Source organism: Bombina bombina, chromosome 4 (assembly GCF_027579735.1).
Source record: "Bombina bombina isolate aBomBom1 chromosome 4, aBomBom1.pri, whole genome shotgun sequence".
In the NCBI taxonomy this organism is placed as follows: domain Eukaryota; kingdom Metazoa; phylum Chordata; class Amphibia; order Anura; family Bombinatoridae; genus Bombina; species Bombina bombina.
The window spans coordinates 74,970,974-74,991,191 of NC_069502.1; the positions used below are offsets into that span (position 1 = coordinate 74,970,974).

Here is a 20,218-nt window from a genome sequence, read left to right on the forward strand (position 1 = left end):
TCGTGTATATTGTCCCGACTGAGTATGATGTACCTCAGAGTTGCTAACTGAGGCCAAGTCTGAAGAGCATGGAATATCACTCCCAGTTCCAGAATATTATTAGGAGGGTCTCCTCCTAAGTCCACTATCCCTGAGCCTTCAGGGAGTTCCAGACTGCATCCCAACCTAAAAGGCTGGCATCTATTGTAACAATTGTCCCATCTGACCTGCGGAAGGTCATACCCTTGGACAGATGGACCCGACATAGTCACCAGAGAAGAGAATCTCTGGTCTCTTGGTCCAGGTTTAACAGGGGGACAAATCTGTGTAATCCCCGTTCCTCTGACTGAGCATGCATAGTTGCAGCGGTCTGAAATGTAGATGTGCAAACGGTACTATGTCCCTTGCCGCTACCATTAAGCCGATTTCATTCATGTACTGAGCCACCGAAGGGCGCGGATGGGATGAAAAAAAAAAAAAAAAAAAACACGGCAGAAATTTAGAAACTTTGACAACCTGGACTCCATCAGGTAAATTTTCATTTCTACAGAATCTATCAGAGTCCCTAGGAGGGAAACCCTTGAAATTGGGGATAGAGAACTCTTTCCTTGTTCACTTTCCACCCATGTGATCTCAGAAATGCCAGTACTACGTCCGTATGAGACTGGGCAATTTGGATGTTTGACGCCTGTATCAGGATGTCATCTAAATAAGGGGCCACTTCTATGCCCCGACCGCCAAAGCGACCCCAGAACCTCCATAAAGATTCTTGGGGCCGTAGATATCCCAAAGGAAAGAGCTACAAACTGGTAATGCCTGTCTAGAAAGGCAAACCTGAAAAACGATGGTGATCTTTATGCATCACAATGTGAGGATAAGCATCCTTCAAATCCATTGTAGTCCTCTATTGACTCTCCTGGATCATAGTTAAGATGGTACGAATAGTTTCCATCTTAAATGACGGAATTCTGAGGAATTTGTTTAAGATCTTTAGATCCAAAATAGGTCTGAAGGTTCCCTCTCCTTGGGAACCACAAACAGATTTGAGTAAAAACTCTGGTCCCTGTTCCTCTCTTGGAACTGGATGGATCTCGTACACAATGTAAGAATGCCTCCTTCTTTATCTGGTTTGCAGATAATTGTGAAAGGCGAAATCTCCCCTTTTTTGGGGGGGAATCTTTGAAATCCAGAAGATATCTCTGGGATATAAATTCCAATGCCTAGGGATCCTGGGCATCTCTTGCCCACGCCTGGGCGAAAAATGAAAGTCTGCCCCCTATAGGATCCGTTACCGGATAGGGGTCCGTTCCTTCATGCTGCCTTAGAGGCAGCAGCAGGCTCCTTGGCCTGCTTATCTTTGTTCCAGGTCCGATTGTCTCCAGACCGCCTTGGGACTGAGCAAAAATTCCCTCTTGTTTTGCCTTAGAGGAAGAGGATGCCACACCTGCCCTGAAGTTTTAAAAGGCACGAAAATTAGACTTTTTTTTTTTTTTTTTTTTTTGGCCCTTGATTTGGACCTATCCTGAGGAAGGGCATGACCTTTTCCTCCAGTGATATAAGCAATAATCTCCTTCAAACCAGGCCCGAATAGGGTCTGCCCCTTGAAGGGAAGTTAAGTAGCTTATTTATTAAAGTCACGACAGCTGACCATGATATAAGCCATAGCGCTCTGCGCGCCAGTATAGTAAAAAACAGAATTCTTACCCGTTAGTCTAGTCAAATGAACAAGGCATCAGAAAACAAAGGAATTGGCTAGCATAAGCTTGTCAAATATATTCATCCAATGGAGTCGCTTAACTGTAAAGCCTCATCAAGAGACTCAACCCAGAACGCCGCAGCAGCAGTGACAGAAGCAATGTATGCAAGGGCTGCAGGATAAAACCCTGTTGAATAAACATTTTTTATCCATTGGATCTAAAAAGCACAACTGTCCTCGTCAGAGGTAGTGGTACGCTTAGCTAGAGTAGAAACTCTTCTCTCCACCTTAGGAACTGTCTGCCAGAAGTCCCGGTGTGGTGGTAACTATTAGAAAACATTCTTCTAAAAAATAGGAGGGGAAGAGAACGGCACACCTGGTCTATCCCATTCCTTATTAAAAAAATTTTTAGTAAACCTCTTTAGGTATTGGAAAAACATCAGTACACACCGGCACTGCATATTATTTATCCAGTCTACACAATTTCTCTGGCCCTGCGATTGTACACATTCATTCAGAGCAGCCAAAGCCTCCCTGAGCAACAAGTGGAGGTTCTCAAGCATAAATTTTAAATGTAGAAATATCAGAATCAGGTTAAATCATCTTCCCTGAGTCAAAAAAAAAAAAAAAAAAATCACCCACAGACTAAGCATATTGTGAGGTAGTATCATACATGGTTCTAAAAGCGTCTGTATGCTCTGTATCTACCCCCAGAGCTAACTGCTTTCCTTTAATTTCAGGTAGTCTGACTAATACTGCTGCCAGAATATTATTCACCACCTTTGCCATGTCTTGTAAAATAAACGCTATGGGCGCCCTTGATGTACTTGGCGCCATTTGAGCGTGAGTCCCTGAATCGGGAGTCGAAGGGTCTGACACGTGGGGAGAGTTAGTCGGCATAACTTTCCCCTCGACAGAATCCCCTGGTAAAAGAAACGCTATGGGTGCCCTTGATGTACTTGGCGCCATTTGAGCGTGAGTCCCTAAAGCGGGGAGTCAAAAGGTCTGACACGTGGGGAGAGTTAGTCGGCATAACTACCCCCACGACAGAATCCTCTGGTGATAATGTTTTTAAAAACAAAAAATGATCTTTATTGTTTAACATGAAATCAGTACATCTGGTACACATTCTAAGATGGGGTTCCACCATGGCTTTAAAACATAATGAACACAGAGCTTCCTCTATGTCAGACATGTTAGAACAGACTAATAATGAGACTAGTAAGCTTGGAAAACACTTTAAATCAAGTTAACAAGCAAATATATAAAACGTTACTGTGCCTTTAAGAGAAACAAATTTTGTCAAAATTTGAAAAACAGTGAAAAAATGGCAGTAAAACAAACAAAATTTTTACAGTACATGTAATAAGGTAACAGAGCATTGCACCCACTTGCAAATGGATGATTAACCCCTTAATGCAAAAAACAGATAAAAAAAATGACATAGACGTTTTTAAAAAACAGACACAACAAACTGCCACAGCCAACAGTGGGAAGCTTCAGTTAACTGTTTCTATGCAAAATTTAAGCCAGCCATGTGGAAAAAACTTAGGCCCCAATAAGTTTTATCACCAAACATATGTTAAAAAAACTATTAAACATGCCAGCAAACGTTTTAAAACACATTTTTACAAGAGTATGTATCTCTATTAATAAGCCTGATACCAGTCGCTATCGCTGCATTTAAGGCTTTACTTACATTACTTCGGTATCAGCAGTATTTTCTTAGTCAATTCCATTCCTAGAAAAATATTTTACTGCACATACCTTATCTGCAGGAAAACCTGCACGCCATTCCCCCTCTGAAGTACCTCACTCCTCAGAATGTGTGAGAACAGCAAATGGATCTTAGTTACGTCTGCTAAGATCATAGAAAAACGCAGGCAGATTCTTCTTCCAAATACTGCCTGAGATAAACAGCACACTCCGGTGCCATTTAAAAATAACAAACTTTTGATTGAAGAATAAACTAAGTAGAAAGCACCACAGACTCTCACGACCTCCTATCTATGTTGAGGCTTGCAAGAGAATGACTGAATATGGCAGTTAGGGGAGGAGCTATATAGCAGCTTTGCTGTGGGTGGACTCTTGCAGCTTCCTGTTGGGAAGGAGAATATATTCCATAAGTAATGGATGATCCGTGGACTGGATACACTTAACAAGAGAAAAGTAGCTACTACAGTTTGTCATACTCAGACACAAAAATCAGAGACGTTACATCTCCAGCAGAAAGCACCATGACATCACTAGAGCTACTAGACCGATTTATAACTAAAATATTCTCCCCCTTTGATGTATTCCCAACATTCCATTTTAACTGCTGGAGTGTATTCATTTGTTTTCAAACAGCTCCTTTGCCTTTATTTGCTATTTGAAGTAGCTACTTTTGCCTGTTGTATCCTACCCGGAAACCGACACTGAAAATATGAGTAACAAACATTGTAGAGCATCTTTGTAAATAGGAGACAATAGCACTGAGTAATCTCCCAGTGGGGGTATGAGGGAAAGATTTTGTATGTGAAATAGCTACTTGAGTTTATTTAACCCTTTAAGGACACAGCTTTCAGTTTGCTCAATTGTTTTATGACGGAAAAATTCCGTCATATATCCTTAAGAGGTTAACCCCCAGCCATAATTAGCATTTCAGTACCAAACATAAATAACATAAGCAGTTCTGCTTTACTTGCAGGTTCAACCCACTGTTATGGTCATGTCCTAGGTAATGGTTTTAGTGAGAAAAAACAGCTATTTAAAATACAGAAATAACTATGAAGGAACAATTTCTCATAAATTTTATACCCTACAGGAGGTATAACAAGACCTTTGGAACACATTAAGGGGAAACAAATTTTAAAGTACAGTGTCCCTTTAAGACTGATAACCGTAGATCATTTGAATTCAATTTGTTAACCTCTCTGAAGCAAGGGGTTACTACATCTTTGTGACGCATATGCCGCACATTCAGTCCTACCTGTATTGAGTACATGATGATCTTAAAGCATCTGACAGCAAAGATATTTGGCTCCCACAGTGAATGGTTATCTAAATGCCTAAAAATAAAACAAAATAGATAGCCGGGTGCTGGAATTCCAGATAGCAAAATAAAGCATTAAAATTGCAAAGCAGAAATCCTTTTTTTAAAACCCCCTTTAAACTCCATCAAATAATACAAAGTGCATTCAATTTTACTATATTTTCTAAACTTTTAAACTCCACGGGCTCGATTACGAGTGGAGCACTAACAGTTAGGTGCAAGCGATAAGGGGTTTATTGCGGGTGTTTTTGCACGTCGGGTGTAGTTTTCGTATTACAAGTTGAAAGTAAACTCAATCACTTGAGCGCAATTGAAGTTAACCCATATTGGGTTAGCGCAACCTCAGAGCTCTGGTTAACTGTTTCGCAAAACAAAATAGTGTCACAAAAATACATTTAAAAGTACAGCTAAACTCATAACAATATCTAATAAAAATTATTCAAACAAATATTGCACAAAAAAGTGCTCAAAGAGATACATACATTTACATGTCTAAAGATGTATTTGTATATATATATATATATATATATATATATATATATATATATATATACACAGTATATATATATATACATATATATATATATATACACGTATGTATTTATATGTGTATTTATGTATTTACAGACATATATACACAATTACACATATAAACACATACGTGTATATATATATAAAAATGCATTGGAGCCCTTTGCAGTTAAGTGGATGAAAACATGTAAAAACATATTTATGCAATATTCATATTTAATAAAGTGTAAATTTTATTCATAGTCCAATGCTCTGCACATAGCAGATAGCATAGCAATATGTTTTGTATTTATAAATAGATATTCATATATATATATATATATATATATATATATATATACACAGGTATATATCTGTATATATATATATATATATACACATATATATATCTGTATATAAATATATATATATATATATATATACCTATATAATCATCTATGTATATGTAAGTATAACTATATAGTGCTCTATAGTGCTCTAAAAACATCATATATATATATATATATATATATATATATATATATGAATAAATAGAACATATCCTTATAGGGGAAGAACATTGGAATGGGAAATATTCATATTTTCACTTTAGCGCACTTGAGAATATGTGATTGGGTTTGCGCGAGAGGGTGTTTTTTGCTCCATTAATGTCTTGAAGCGTGCAAAAAGCTTACTTCTAGCGCAGTTAACGCTCAAGCAGGAGCGTTAAATAATGCTCCATTTGTAATCTGGGCCCACATGAGAACCTCATTGTCACAAATTAGTGAAAATCGCGAATAATCATAATTCAAAATGGCGGTGTAGGGCAAATAAGACACAACCAGTAACTTGGATACACAGCAGCACAACAATTCTGCGCCCTTACATCAGAACAGGCTTGATTGCGTTTTTTATGTTTCCATAAGCTGCTCTCCCCAGTAGCTCTCTCAGGCATCTTTCTGCAAGCTCTGCCGGGTTTTCCTTCTCTTTTTCTGTAGTCTGCAGTGGAGATGGTGAACGGCTACAATAAAACAAAAAAAAAGTATTGCAGTGTCTAATAATGACCACTAGATGTCAGCATATCATTTATCAAATATATTTAAAAAGTATAAAACTGAAATTTGTCACAACATTGCATACACTGTATACAGAATCTATGAGGCTGCTTGTGCAAGTAATAACAGAACAGTTTTGCTGTATTTGATGCTGTGTGTCCATTAAACAAACATAAAACCCCACATTTACATTCATGATTCAGATACAGAATGCAATTTTAAAACAGCTTTCCAATTAATTTCTAATATCAAATTAATTTCATTCTCGTGGTATCCTTGGTTGAATAAGACGCAGTTTACTACTGGGAGTTAGGTGAAGACATCTGGTAAGCCTATGGGGCATATTTATGATAGCTCGAGTGGACATGGTCCGATATAGCGGATCATGTCCGCTGCACATTGATAAATGCCGACAGCATACGCTCTCTGCATTTATCATTGCACCAGCAGTTCTTGTGAACTGGCACTGCTGGTGCAATACCGCCCCCTGCAGATTTGTGGCCAATCGGCCGCTAGCAGGGGGTGTCAATCAACCCGATCGTATTCGATCAGGTTGATTTCTGTCGATTTCTGTCTGCTGCCTCAGAGCAGACAGACAAGTTATGGAGCAGCGGTCTTTAGATAAATATGCCCCTATATGTGCAGCAACCAATCAGTAGCTAACTCCCAGTAATGCATTGATGCTCATGAGGATATCTAGCTATGCTTTTCACAAAGCCTACCAAGATAACAAAGCAAATTAGATAATGACTGGAAAGTTGTTTAAAGTGAATATAAATGTTGATGAATCAGGGGGGGAAGCCGTGATTGGAGGATGCCGGAATTGTCATTCCTGACGTAAGAAGAGGCTTGTGACGGGCTGGAGAGGCTTGCAGAAAGAAAAGGTGAGTATTTTAACAAAAGCAGTTATTAAAAACCGGGCACTCAAACTTTACATTCACTTTAAAATTGCATGCTCTTTTTGAATCATGAAAAAATGAGGGGTTTTATGTCCATTTAATAATGCAAAAACAAAAAATGTCATGCATAGATAGATATATGGTTCCATCAGATTTAGATATCAAATCAGGGTGACAAATTTATTTCAAATGTAAGAGCCAACAAAAAACAAACAAACAGATATTGCTCAGAAGCCAAACACAGTAGGCTATATACAGTAGGTAGAATGATGCAGAAAGAGTGAGAGGAATTACTGTATATATGGCCCTAGCTTAGGCCAATCCCTGTTATATTATGTTCACCTTTCTGTCTCCTCCACGTGCTGAAGATTATAGAGCAGGGACGGCACAATCTTGTCCATATGTTGTGGATCCCATATATTTGCCTGAAGTTCGTCATTAACTGTCTTTCTGACAACTCCCTGCAACCCTTTGATTCCGGCCATCCGAATCCTTAAAAACAAAAAACAATATATATGATTATTGCCGGCCCATTGTGTTGTTTTGTTCTCACTTTAGAAGTCTTTGTCCTACTGAAGATGACAAGAGACTTATTATCTCACCACGTTATATTTTCTTTATGGTCCGTTTATATTTTTACTAAATACATAAAGCATTGCAGATAACTAGTTCACATCCCTACGTTCTGCAAAATTCAGTTATATAAGCACATAAATAACAGAAAAAGAAACAGTACTACTGATCTAAAGAGTTGTTGTGCTGCTGTAGTTTAGTGCATGTGATTTATTTCATGGCAAAGAAAATATTTGAGCAGTGATGCATAGATATATAAGCAGCTTGGTAGATATAGAAGTTATTCCAGTCTATTAGGAAAACCACAGAATGAATTAAGGGGCATATAAATGCAATAAGGAAGAGTCAATGTACAATTGTTTGCATATAACTATCGACTGGAGTTTTGTCGTTAGATTTCTAACGCTCACTTCAGCCAAGACTCTAAATACCAGCGTTAGAAAGATCCCATTGAAAAGATAGGATACGCAAATGGCGTAGGGGGATCTGCGGTATGGAAAAGTCGCGGCTGCAAAGTGAGCGTTAGACCCTTTCCTGACTGACTCCAAATACCAGAGGGCGGTAAAAACCAGCGTTAGGAGCCTCTAACGCTGGTTTTGACGGCTACCGCCCAACTCTAAATCTAGGCCTATGTATTTAATCCCTGAAAAGTGGCAAACTCATAGTTAAAGTTAGCTTCAGAGCAGCAATACACTACTAGCCGAACACCCCTAGTGAGCCAGAGACAAGAGGTATGTGTGCAGCCAACTATCACCAGCTAGCTCCCAGTAGTGTATTGCATCTCTGGAGCATATTTTAATCATTGTACCCCTTTACAGCTATATGAAGACATCTGTGTAATAATGGTTCACACTCCTCAGCAAACTCCTTGCGTTACAGATTTATGCCGAGCTCCAATTTTTCTGCTCTCACTGCCCAAGCAGAACTACTTTATTCACATCATCTCTGTCCACTAATCCTAAGCACCTTTTCTCCACTTAGTCCTCCTGTGACCACCCTCTTCTCATATAGCACACACTCTTTCTCTTTCCCTTTCTCTTTTCCTCTCTTCCGCCCTCCCTTGATCTCTCTCTCTCTTTCTCTCTCTAGCTCCTCTTTCTCTCTCTCTCTCTCTCTCTTCCTCTCTCCCCCTCTCTCTCCCCCCCCCCTCTTTCTTTCTTTCTTTCTTTCTTTCTCTCTCTCTCTCTCTCTCTCTCCTCTCTCCTCCTCTCTCTCCCTCCCCCCCTCTTTCTTTCTTTCTTTCTCTCTCTTTTTCCATACACTTCAAGAATAAAATTGCCTCCATCCAACATAAATAACCTCCTACCACAACAGTGGTTTAGGTCAATAGATGGTCGTTATGCTGCCAATGGATAATGCTGTTCCGGCTATGACTTGAAGCTTATTTTACCTACTGTATATTTTGAAGGCAATGGCCAACAGGCGTTCCTGCCATTAACATCTATAGTTGTGTTAAATGCCCCTATGTATGAAATCTCACATTGTAGCTGTGAAAAATGCACTGATAGTTGGTGATCCGTGCGGGTGGGGGGTGGAGGTTCTAGAGATGTGTCAAGATATTTTTAATCGCGACTCAGCAGGCACGATTTAAAGTGATGGCAAATTTGACATGTTTTAAAACCAGGTCTGGATTCTAAGCACTATTTTAGATGGACTTTGATAACTTCTAATAAAGATGCACTGTAACTTACTTTATAATCTAGCCCTGCCGTCTTCATTAGAAATGATCAATTAAAGTCCCTGTAAAATATTGCTTAGATTAAAACATCAGGTTTACCAGCACTTTAAAAACACACAATTGCTCCTGTGCAGTATTTTGTCTCATTATACCCAAGCTAAGAATCTTCTCTCCTTCTTGCCGTTTCCCTTGTGCCTGTTTTATAGGATTTGTTTATTTTCTGCTATAATAAAATGTGCTACAAATCTCTTTGCATCTCACTATTTTCTAGAGTTCACTTCACCCACCATTTGTCTTATTTGGAGGAGGTGGGCTTTAGCCCACAGATAATAAGGTTAGCCCTGCCTATAATGTTAGTATAATATGCATTGTGTGCACTTGTTATCTGATAAGGCCAATTAAGGATATATGTGTAGCAGAGTTAGCCTTGAGGAATCAGCAGGGTGCATTTCAAGTTAAGAATTAGAAATTGCTCAATGTTCAGATCTAAATGACAGGAAAAGGGCAATTAAGGACATATGTGTAGCAGAGTTAGCCTTGAGCAATCAGCAGGATGCATTTTAATTTGAGAATTAGAACTTGCTCAATGTTCAGAGCTAAATTACAGGAAAAGGGGACAAAATAAATAATGAAAGTTTATTGTAATATTGTTTCATTACACATAACTAAACATTTTATCACTTGATCCAGCCTCCCCCTCCCACTACTGCCCATCTTCCCTTCCCTTTGCCACTAAATCTCTTTAGCAAATTTGATACAAACTTTCACTCCTCTCTTTTAAAGTTCTCTTTTTGACCCTTTGCAATCTGTTTTTTGCCCCCAACAACCTAGTGAAACTGCCATCACCAAGGTGACAAATTAACTTCTTACTGCCCAGTCTAATAGTCCCTACCTCCTGCTTGTTCGTCTGAAACTACCTGAGTATGCTCCCACAGAAGGCAGGTAGGTACTGTAAGTGTCAGTAACAGATACCAAGAGAAAGAAGTTAGTCTGACAATAAAAGTAAATTGGGGGGATAACAAAAATTATTCAAAATGAATATACATACTGTAAATATATATATAGATGTATTATATGGATTATTTAGAATATTTTACAAAATGTATAATCATTTTTATTATTTTATTTCATATTTTATATGTAATATTTCAATAGTAGGCATTATAGATAACAATCCTTCATGTGCTGTAATTTGACTGCGTTAGTTCTAAGTTGTGAACCCCAATATTTTAAATTCCTATGTTCTTCACACAGAAAATAATGTTGTTTTTATAATTATGTCTATATATATCTGATACTGTTAATGTAATATAGATATCTATACCTATATATATATATGTACTGTAGTTACAATAAAAATTACATTGTTCTGTATGCATGCGCACAAGTAGAGGTGTTATATGTTTTTTCAGTTTTGCTGTATTTCTATACCTTCCAAAAGGAATGCAGAAACCTGTTTTTATTGTAAATCTCACCTCTTTCACCTAAATATCAATCCAAAATTATAGACATGAAAAGGAGGGCTATAAGATCTGGCCTGGGCTTATATTCCTGGCACCCTTTGGCACCAGGTACAGTTTTCCCTGTTTGAACAACAAACAACATCACTATCTGTTACCTTCAAAAACATAGCTCTTCCTCAGAACATACTAGTAAGCTAATGTATCTCTAACTGACAGTACCTTGCAAACAAATGATTATTCAGTATATGCATGGAACAAACAGATATGAAAACAAGTTTGTTGTTGCAAAACACAATTCAAGTTTTAGCTACAAATGGAAACAAATGTTCCTGGAATATTGAAATGCTTTACTAATGCAACAAAATGAATACATTTAAAGATGATACATAAAGGAAACAGTGGGGAAACATTTTTGAGTTTGTTAGGATAGGGGTTAGGAAATGGGAAAATAATTGTGTGTGTTGCAATGGTTTATGTGGGGACTAGGGAAGGGCGGATGTGGTGAAAGTGCAATTCGCTAAATAGAATTAATAGTCCTGTGGACACTCGTTTGGACAATCAAATATTGAACGAAAACATAATTTATGCTTACCTGATAAATGTAATTCTCTTGTGGTGTATCCAGTCCACGGATCATCCATTACTTGTGGGATATTCTCCTTCCCAACAGGAAGTTGCAAGATGATCACCCACAGCAGAGCTGCTATATAGCTCCTCCCCTCACTGCCATATCCAGTCATTAGACCGAAAACAAGCAGAGAAAGGAGAAACCATAGGGTGCAGAGGTGACTGTAGTTTAAAATTAAAAAATACCTGCCTTAAAATGACAGGGCGGGCCGTGGACTGGATACACCACAAGAGAAATAAATTTATCAGGTAAGCATAAATTATGTTTTCTCTTGTAAGGTGTATCCAGTCCACGGATCATCCATTACTTGTGGGATACCAATACCAAAGCTAAAGTACACGGATGAAGGGAGGGACAAGGCAGGTACTTAAACGGAAGGTACCACTGCCTGTAAAACCTTTCTCCCAAAAATAGCCTCCGAAGAAGCAAAAGTATCAAATTTGTAGAATTTTGAAAAAGTATGAAGCGAAGACCAAGTCGCTGCCTTGCAAATCTGTTCAACAGAAGCCTCATTTTTAAAGGCCCATGTGGAAGCCACAGCTCTAGTAGAATGAGCTGTAATCCTTTCAGGAGGCTGCTGGCCAGCAGTCTCATAGGCTAAGCGGATTATGCTTCTTAGCCAAAAAGAAAGAGAGGTTGCCGAAGCCTTTTGACCTCTCCTCTGTCCAGAGTAGACAACAAACAAAGCAGATGTTTGACGAAAATTTTTAGTAGCTTGTAAGTAAAACTTTAAAGCACGAACCACGTCCAGATTGTGTAATAGACGTTCCTTCTTTGAAGAAGGATTAGGACACAAAGACGGAACAACAATCTCTTGATTGATATTCTTATTAGATACCACCTTAGGTAAAAACCCAGGTTTGGTACGCAGAACTTCCTTATCTGCATGTAAGGCAGATAACTCGGAAACTCTACGAGCCGAGGAAATAGCTACCAAAAAAAGAACTTTCCAAGATAAAAGTTTGATATCTATGGAATGAAGAGGTTCAAACGGAACCCCCTGAAGAACTTTAAGAACCAAATTTAAGCTCCAAGGTGGAGCAACAGGTTTAAACACAGGCTTGATTCTAACTAAAGCCTGACAAAATGCCTGAACGTCTGGAACATCTGCCAGGCGCTTGTGCAAAAGAATAGACAGCGCAGAAATCTGTCCCTTTAAGGAACTAGCTGACAATCCTTTTTCCAATCCTTCTTGGAGAAAAGATAATATCCTGGGAATCCTGACCTTACTCCATGAGTAGCCGTTGGATTCACACCAATAAAGATATTTACGCCATATCTTATGATAGATTCTCCTGGTGACAGGCTTTCGTGCCTGAATTAAGGTATCAATGACTGACTCAGAGAAACCACGCTTTGATAAAATCAAGCGTTCAATCTCCAGGCAGTCAGCCTCAGAGAAATTAGATTTGGATGGTTGAAAGGACCTTGAAGTAGAAGGTCCTGTCTCAGCGGCAGAGTCCATGGTGGAAAGGATGACATGTCCACCAGATCTGCATACCAAGTCCTGCGTGGCCACGCAGGCGCTATCAAGATCACCGATGCTCTCTCCTGCTTGATTTTGGCAATCAGACGAGGGAGCAGAGGAAACGGTGGAAACACATAAGCCAGGTTGAAGGATCAAGGCGCTGCTAGAGCATCTATCAGAGTTGCCTTGGGGTCCCTGGACGTGGATCCGTAACAAGGAAGCTTGGCGTTCTGGCGAGACGCCATGAGATCCAGTTCTGGTTTGCCCCAACGATGAATCAATTGTGCAAACACCTCCGGATGGAGCTCCCACTCCCCCGGATGAAAAGTCTATCGACTTAGAAAATCCGCCTCCCAGTTCTCTACACCTGGGAAATGGATAGCTGATAGGTGGCAAGAGTGAATCTCTGCCCAGTGAATTATCTTTGAGACTTCTAACATCGCTAGGGAACTCCTTGTTCCCCCTTGATGGTTGATGTAAGCCACAGTCATGATGTTGTCCGACTGAAATCTGATGAACCACATTGTCGCTAGCTGAGGCCAAGCCTGAAGAGCACTGAATATCGCTCTTAGTTCCAGAATGTTTATTGGAAGGAGTGTCTCCTCCTGAGTCCACGATCCCGGAGCCTTCAGGAAGTTCCAGACTGCCCCCCAGCCTAGAAGGCTGGCATCTGTCGTTACAATTGTCCAATCTGGCCTGCGAAAGGTCATTCCCTTGGACAGATGGACCCGAGATAGCCACCAGAGAAGAGAATCCCTGGTCTCTTGATCCAGATTTAGTAGAGGGGACAAATCTGTGTAATCCCCATTCCACTGACTGAGCATGCATAGTTGCAGCGGTCTGAGATGTAGGCGTGCAAACGGCACTATGTCCATTGCCGCTACCATTAAGCCGATTACTTCCATGCACTGAGCCACCGAAGGGCGAGGAATGTAATAAAGAACAAGGCAGGAATTTTGAAGTTTTGATAACCTGGACTCCGTCAGGTAAATTTTCATTTCTACAGAATCTATCAGAGTCCCTAGGAAGGAAACTCTTGTGAGGGGGGATAGAGAACTCTTTTCCTCGTTCACCTTCCACCCATGCGACCTCAGAAATGCCAACACTATGTCCGTATGAGACTTGCCAATTTGGAAGTTTGACGCCTGAATCAGGATGTCGTCTAAATAAGGGGCCACTGCTATGCCCCGCGGCCTTAGGACCGCCAGAGGCGACCCCAGAACCTTCGTAAAAATTCTTGGGGCTGTAGCTAACCCAAAGGGAAGAGCTACAAACTGGTAATGCCTGTCTAGGAAGGCAAACCTGAGAAACCGATGATGATCTTTGTGTATCAGAATGTGAAGATAAGCATCCTTTAAATCCACTGTAGTCATGTATTGACCCTCCTGGATCATAGGTAGGATGGTACGAATAGTCTCCAACTTGAATGATGGAACTCTGAGTAATTTGTTTAAGATCTTTAGATCCAAAATTGGTCTGAAGGTTCCCTCTTTTTTGGGAACCACAAACAGATTTGAGTCAAATCCCTGTCCCTGTTCCTCCTTTGGAACTGGATGGATCACTCCCATAACTAGGAGGTCTTGTACACAGTGTAAGAATGCCTCTCTCTTTATCTGGTTTGCAGATAATTGTGAAAGGTGAAATCTCCCTTTTGGGGGGGAAGCCTTGAAGTCCAGAAGATATCCCTGGGATATAATTTCCAACGCCCAGGGATCCTGGACATCTCTTGCCCACGCCTGGGCGAAGAGCGAAAGTCTGCCCCCTACTAGATCCGTTACCAGATAGGGAGCCGTTCCTTCATGCTGTCTTAGAGGCAGCAGAAGTCTTTTTGGCCTGCTTACCTTTGTTCCAGGTCTGGTTAGGTCTCCAGACCGTCTTGGACTGAGCAAAAGTTCCCTCTTGTTTTGCATTAGAGGAAGTTGATGCCGCACTTGCCTTGAAGTTTAGAAAGGCACGAAAATTAGACTGTTTGGCCCTTGATTTGGACCTATCCTGAGGAAAAGCATGACCTTTTCCTCCAGTGATATCAGCAATAATATCCTTCAAACCAGGCCCGAATAGGGTCTGCCCCTTGAAGGGAATGTTAAGCAGCTTAGACTTTGAAGTAACGTCAGCTGACCATGATTTAAGCCATGGATAGCAAAACCAGAATTCTTAGCCGTTAGTTTAGTCAAATGAACAATGGCATCAGAAACAAAAGAATTGGCTAGCTTAAGTGCTCTAAGCTTGTCAAGTATGTCATCCAATGGAGTCGCTACCTATAATGCCTCTTCCAGAGACTCAAACCAGAACGCCGCAGCAGCAGTGACAGGAGCAATGCATGCAAGGGGCTGTAGGATAAAACCTTGTTGAATAAACACTTTCTTAAGGTAACCCTCTAACTTTTTATCCATTGGATCTAAGAAAGCCCAACTGTCCTCGACAGGGATAGTAGTACGCTTTGCTAGAGTAGAAACTGCTCCCTCCACCTTAGGAACTGTCTGCCATATGTCCCGTGTGGTGTCGTCTATTGGAAACATTTTTCTAAAAATAGGAGGGGGAGAGAACGGCACACCTGGTCTATCCCATTCCTTAGTAATAATTTCTGTAAACCTTTTAGGTATTGGAAAAACATCAGTGCACACCGGCACTGCATACTATTTATCCAGTCTACACAATTTCTCTGGCACTGCAATTGTATCACAGTAATTCAGAGCAGCTAAAACCACCCTGAGTAACATGCGGAGGTGTTCAAGCTTAAATTTAAATGTAGAAATATCAGAATCAGGTTGCATTATCTTCCCTGAGTCAGAAACATCACCCACAGAAAGAAGCTCACCTTCTTCAGCTTCTTCATATTGTGAGGCAGTATCAGACATAGCTTTTAAAGCGTCAGTATGCTCTGTATTTCGTCTAACTCCAGAGCTATCTCGCTTACCTCTAAATTCAGGTAGTCTGGCTAATACCGCTGACAGTGTATTATCCATGACTGCCGCCATGTCTTGTAAAGTAAATGCTATGGGCGTCCTAGATGTACTTGGCGCCATTTGAGCGGGAGTCCCTTGAGCGGGAGTCAAAGGATCTGACACGTGGGGAGAGTTAGTCGGCATAACTTCCCCCTCGTCAGATTCCTCTGGTGATAAATTTTTTAAAGACAGAATATGATCTTTATTGCTTAAAGTGAAATCAGTACATTTGGTACACATTCTAAGAGGGGGTTCCACCATGGCTTTTAAACATAATGAACAAGGAGTTTCCTCTATGTCAGACACATTTGTACAGACTAGCAATGAGACTAGCAAGCTTGGAAAACACTTTAAATCAAGTTAACAAGCAAATATAAGAAACGGTACTGTGCCTTTAAGAGAAACAAATTTTGTCAGAATTTGAAAAACAGTGAAAAAAGGCAGTAAATCAAACAAAATTTTTACAGTGTGTATAATAAGCTAACAGAGCATTGCACCCACTTGCAAATGGATGATTAACACCTTAGTTCAAAAAACGGATCAAAAAAACAATACAGGTGGCCCTCGTTTTACAACGGTTCAATTTACACCGTTTCAGAATAACAACCTTTTTTTCCAGTCATGTGACTGCTATTGAAAAGCATTGAGAAGCAGTGCATTTATTAAAATAGCCAGTAGGTGGAGCTGTCAGCTTGTGTTGCAGCAAAGCCGAACAAGCTGAAATTAATACGTTTAACCAGACCTGAGCTATCGAGCAGCTTTCAAAGGAACAAGATCTTCCTGTCTATAACTCAGTACAGATTGGAATGCATAGAAAGAACTGTTTGCAGAAAAATGCAAGTGAAGTCTGTGTTGTGTGATTATTTTATTGGGTTTATAATGCTGTTTAGCAAATGTTTTTGTTCATTTAACTTAGTTTAATTATATATTCTGTGTTATGTGATTATTTAATTAGGTTTATAATGCTGTCTAGCATTTAAAGTCTTCATTTCAAAGCTTTTAAAATAATGTATTAGGTGTTACTTATGACAATTTTGAGAGGGGCCTGGAACCTATCTCCCTCACTTCCCATTGACTTGCATTATAAACTGGGCTTCAATTTACAACGGTTTCGATTTACAACCATTCCTTCTGGAACCTAACCCCGGCGTAAACTGAGGGCTACCTGTATAGTCACAACAAACTGCCACAGCCTTGCTGTGGGCCTACCTTCCCCAACAAACGATTTTGGAAAGCCTAAGAGCCCTTTAGAGATGTCCTATAGCATTCAGGGGACTCCTGGAGGAAGCTGGAAGTCTCAGTCTGTAAAAGTTACTGCGCAAAAAAAGCGCTAAATTAGGCCCCTCCCACTCATAGTAACACAGTGGAAAGCCTCAGGAAACTGTTTCTCGGCAAATTTAAGCCAGCCATGTGGAAAAAACTAGGCCCCAATAAAGTTTTATCACCAAAGTATATATAAAAACGTTTAAACATGCCAGCAAACGTTTTATATTGTAAATATAAAAGAGTATTACCTCAGAAAGTAAGCATGATACCAGTCGCTATTAAATCACTGTATTCAGGCTTACCTTACATAATTTTGGTATCAGCAGCATTTTCTAGCATTCACATCTTCTAGAAAAAATCTTAACTGCACATACCTCATAGCAGGATAACTTGCACGTCATTCCCCCGATGAAGTTACCTCTCTCTTCAGTCATGTGTGAGAACAGCAATGGATCTTAGTTACAACCTGCTAAGATCATAGAAATCACAGGCAGATTCTTCTATTTTTCTGCCTGGGACAAAATAGTACAACTCCGGTACCATTTAAAAATAACAAACTTTTGATTGAAGCAAGATAACAGCTACATTTCACCACTTTCCTCTTACTACCTCCATGCTTGTTGAGAGTTGCAAGAGAATGACTGGATATGGCAGTTAGGGGAGGAGCTATATAGCAGCTCTGCTGTGGGTGATCCTCTTGCAACTTCCTGTTGGGAATGAGAATATCCCACAAGTAATGGATGATCCGTGGACTGGATACACCTTACAAGAGAAAATTCTTTAAAATCAGGTAATTGAATGTTATTTTCAGTTTTCAAATGTTATTTTTGTTATTTAATGTTTATAATAAGATCAAATATCTACAGTTGAAATTTTGAATGTAACATTTGATTTAGCAAATACTATTCAATAGTTCATGTAGTAGGGAATCTAGTAAATTGATACATAATAGTTACAAATATATCGATTCACATTTTTCTATTTCGAATATTGCATAAATTGATTATTACATTTTCAGAGCAATAGAAATACTATTACATATATATCGATTTAACTTTTTCTAATTTGAATAGTGCATAATTTGTTTTGAATTATGCAATATTGAAGTTAGAACATTTCAAATTGAATATGACATTTAAAGATAGCATTAGAAATACTATTACATTAAACAAATGTTAGAATTTTGTACAAACATTTAACATTAGAAACAAAAGAACAAATTTAATAAAAGTTGTTTCATTTTTCGAATGTTAAGAAACATTCACCCGTGCCTACTGGGGAAGGATACAAGGATTTTATCTAAATACACCTCCAAACTGCTACAGCAAACTCAAAGGGACATTAAAAAGTACAAACAATTATTTAATGTGCTAAAGTGTATGGTTTTTTCACTATTGCTTGCCCGTAACTTTGTGCAATCCCACTAAGGGCCAGATTGCAAGTAAAAAGTTATCGCTCTCGCACTAAACTGACCAGAGCAAAAAAAAACACTAACAATATCGCGCACGTGATTACCTATTCCTACATAGAAGTCAAAGAAGCAAAAAAGTGAAAAAACCCACCTTACTCCCACGCAAACCTGATAACATATTCTCAAGTGCGCAAACTCAACATTAAAATATGAATATTTCACAACCCAATGTTCTTCACATAGCAGAATGTGTTCTTTTTTTTCTTAAATACATATTTCTACAGATTTCTGATGGTATTTTTGTACAATATATATATTTATACATGATTATAAATAAGTATAGATATATACATATATATATATATATATATATATATATATATATATATATATATATATATATATAGGAATAACTATTTATAAATACATATAACATTTTCTGCTATGTGCAGAACATTAGAATATGAAATATTTACAGTAAATACACAGTATAACGCTTTATTAAAAATTAATATTGAATAAATGTGATTTTACATGTTTTCATCTACAAAGGGCTCCAATGCACACACGCATATATATATATATATATATATATATATATATATGTGTGTGTGTGTGTGTGTGTCATCATAAGTATTTATGTGTTTATATGTGTGTATATGTCTGTTAATACATATATACACATATAAATACATGTGTACACATATATAGACATTTATATATACAGGGAGTGCAGAATTATTAGGCAAGTTGTATTTTTGAGGATTAATTTTATTATTGAACAACAACTATGTTCTCAATGAACCCAAAAAACTCATTAATATCAAAGCTGAATAGTTTTGGAAGTAGTTTTTAGTTTGTTTTTAGTTATAGCTATTTTAGGGGGATATCTGTGTGTGCAGGTGACTATTACTGTGCATAATTATTAGGCAACTTAACAAAAAACAAATATATACCCATTTCAATTATTTATTTTTACCAGTGAAACCAATATAACCTCTCAACATTCACAAATATACATTTCTGACATTCGAAAACAAAACAAAAACAAATCAGTGACCAATATAGCCACCTTTCTTTGCAAGGACACTCAAAAGCCTGCCATCCATGGATTCTGTCAGTGTTTTGATCTGTTCACCATCAACATTGCGTGCAGCAGCAACCACAGCCTCCCAGACACTGTTCAGAGAGGTGTACTGTTTTCCCTCCTTGTAAATCTCACATTTGATGATGGACCACAGGTTCTCAATGGGGTTCAGATCAGGTGAACAAGGAGGCCATGTCATTAGATTTTCTTCTTTTATACCCTTTCTTGCCAGACACGCTGTGGAGTACTTGGACGCGTGTGATGGAGCACTGTCCTGCATGAAAATCATGTTTTTCTTGAAGGATGCAGATTTCTTCCTGTACCACTGCTTGAAGAAGGTGTCTTCCAGAAACTGGCAGTAGGACTGGGAGTTGAGCTTGACTCCATCCTCAACCCGAAAAGGCCCCACAAGCTCATCTTTGATGATACCAGCCCAAACCAGTACTCCACCTCCACCTTGCTGGCGTCTGAGTCGGACTGGAGCTCTCTGCCCCTTACCAATCCAGCCACGGGCCCATCCATCTGG

At 39.1% G+C, this 20,218-nt stretch overlaps 1 protein-coding gene across 3 annotated transcripts in view; it reads right to left on the reverse strand.

The window, feature by feature from the left end:
- The window catches only part of EFR3B (EFR3 homolog B), a 423,284-nt gene that overhangs the window by 80,293 nt on the left and 322,773 nt on the right, over positions 1-20,218 (reverse strand). For all 3 annotated transcript variants that reach the window (XM_053709515.1, XM_053709514.1, XM_053709516.1), the window contains 3 exons: positions 7,516-7,665; positions 6,106-6,240; positions 4,647-4,725 (listed from right to left, as the gene is read on the reverse strand). In XM_053709515.1, coding sequence (XP_053565490.1) covers positions 4,647-4,725; positions 6,106-6,240; positions 7,516-7,665 — 364 coding nt within the window. The remainder of the gene's footprint in view (positions 1-4,646; positions 4,726-6,105; positions 6,241-7,515; positions 7,666-20,218) is intronic.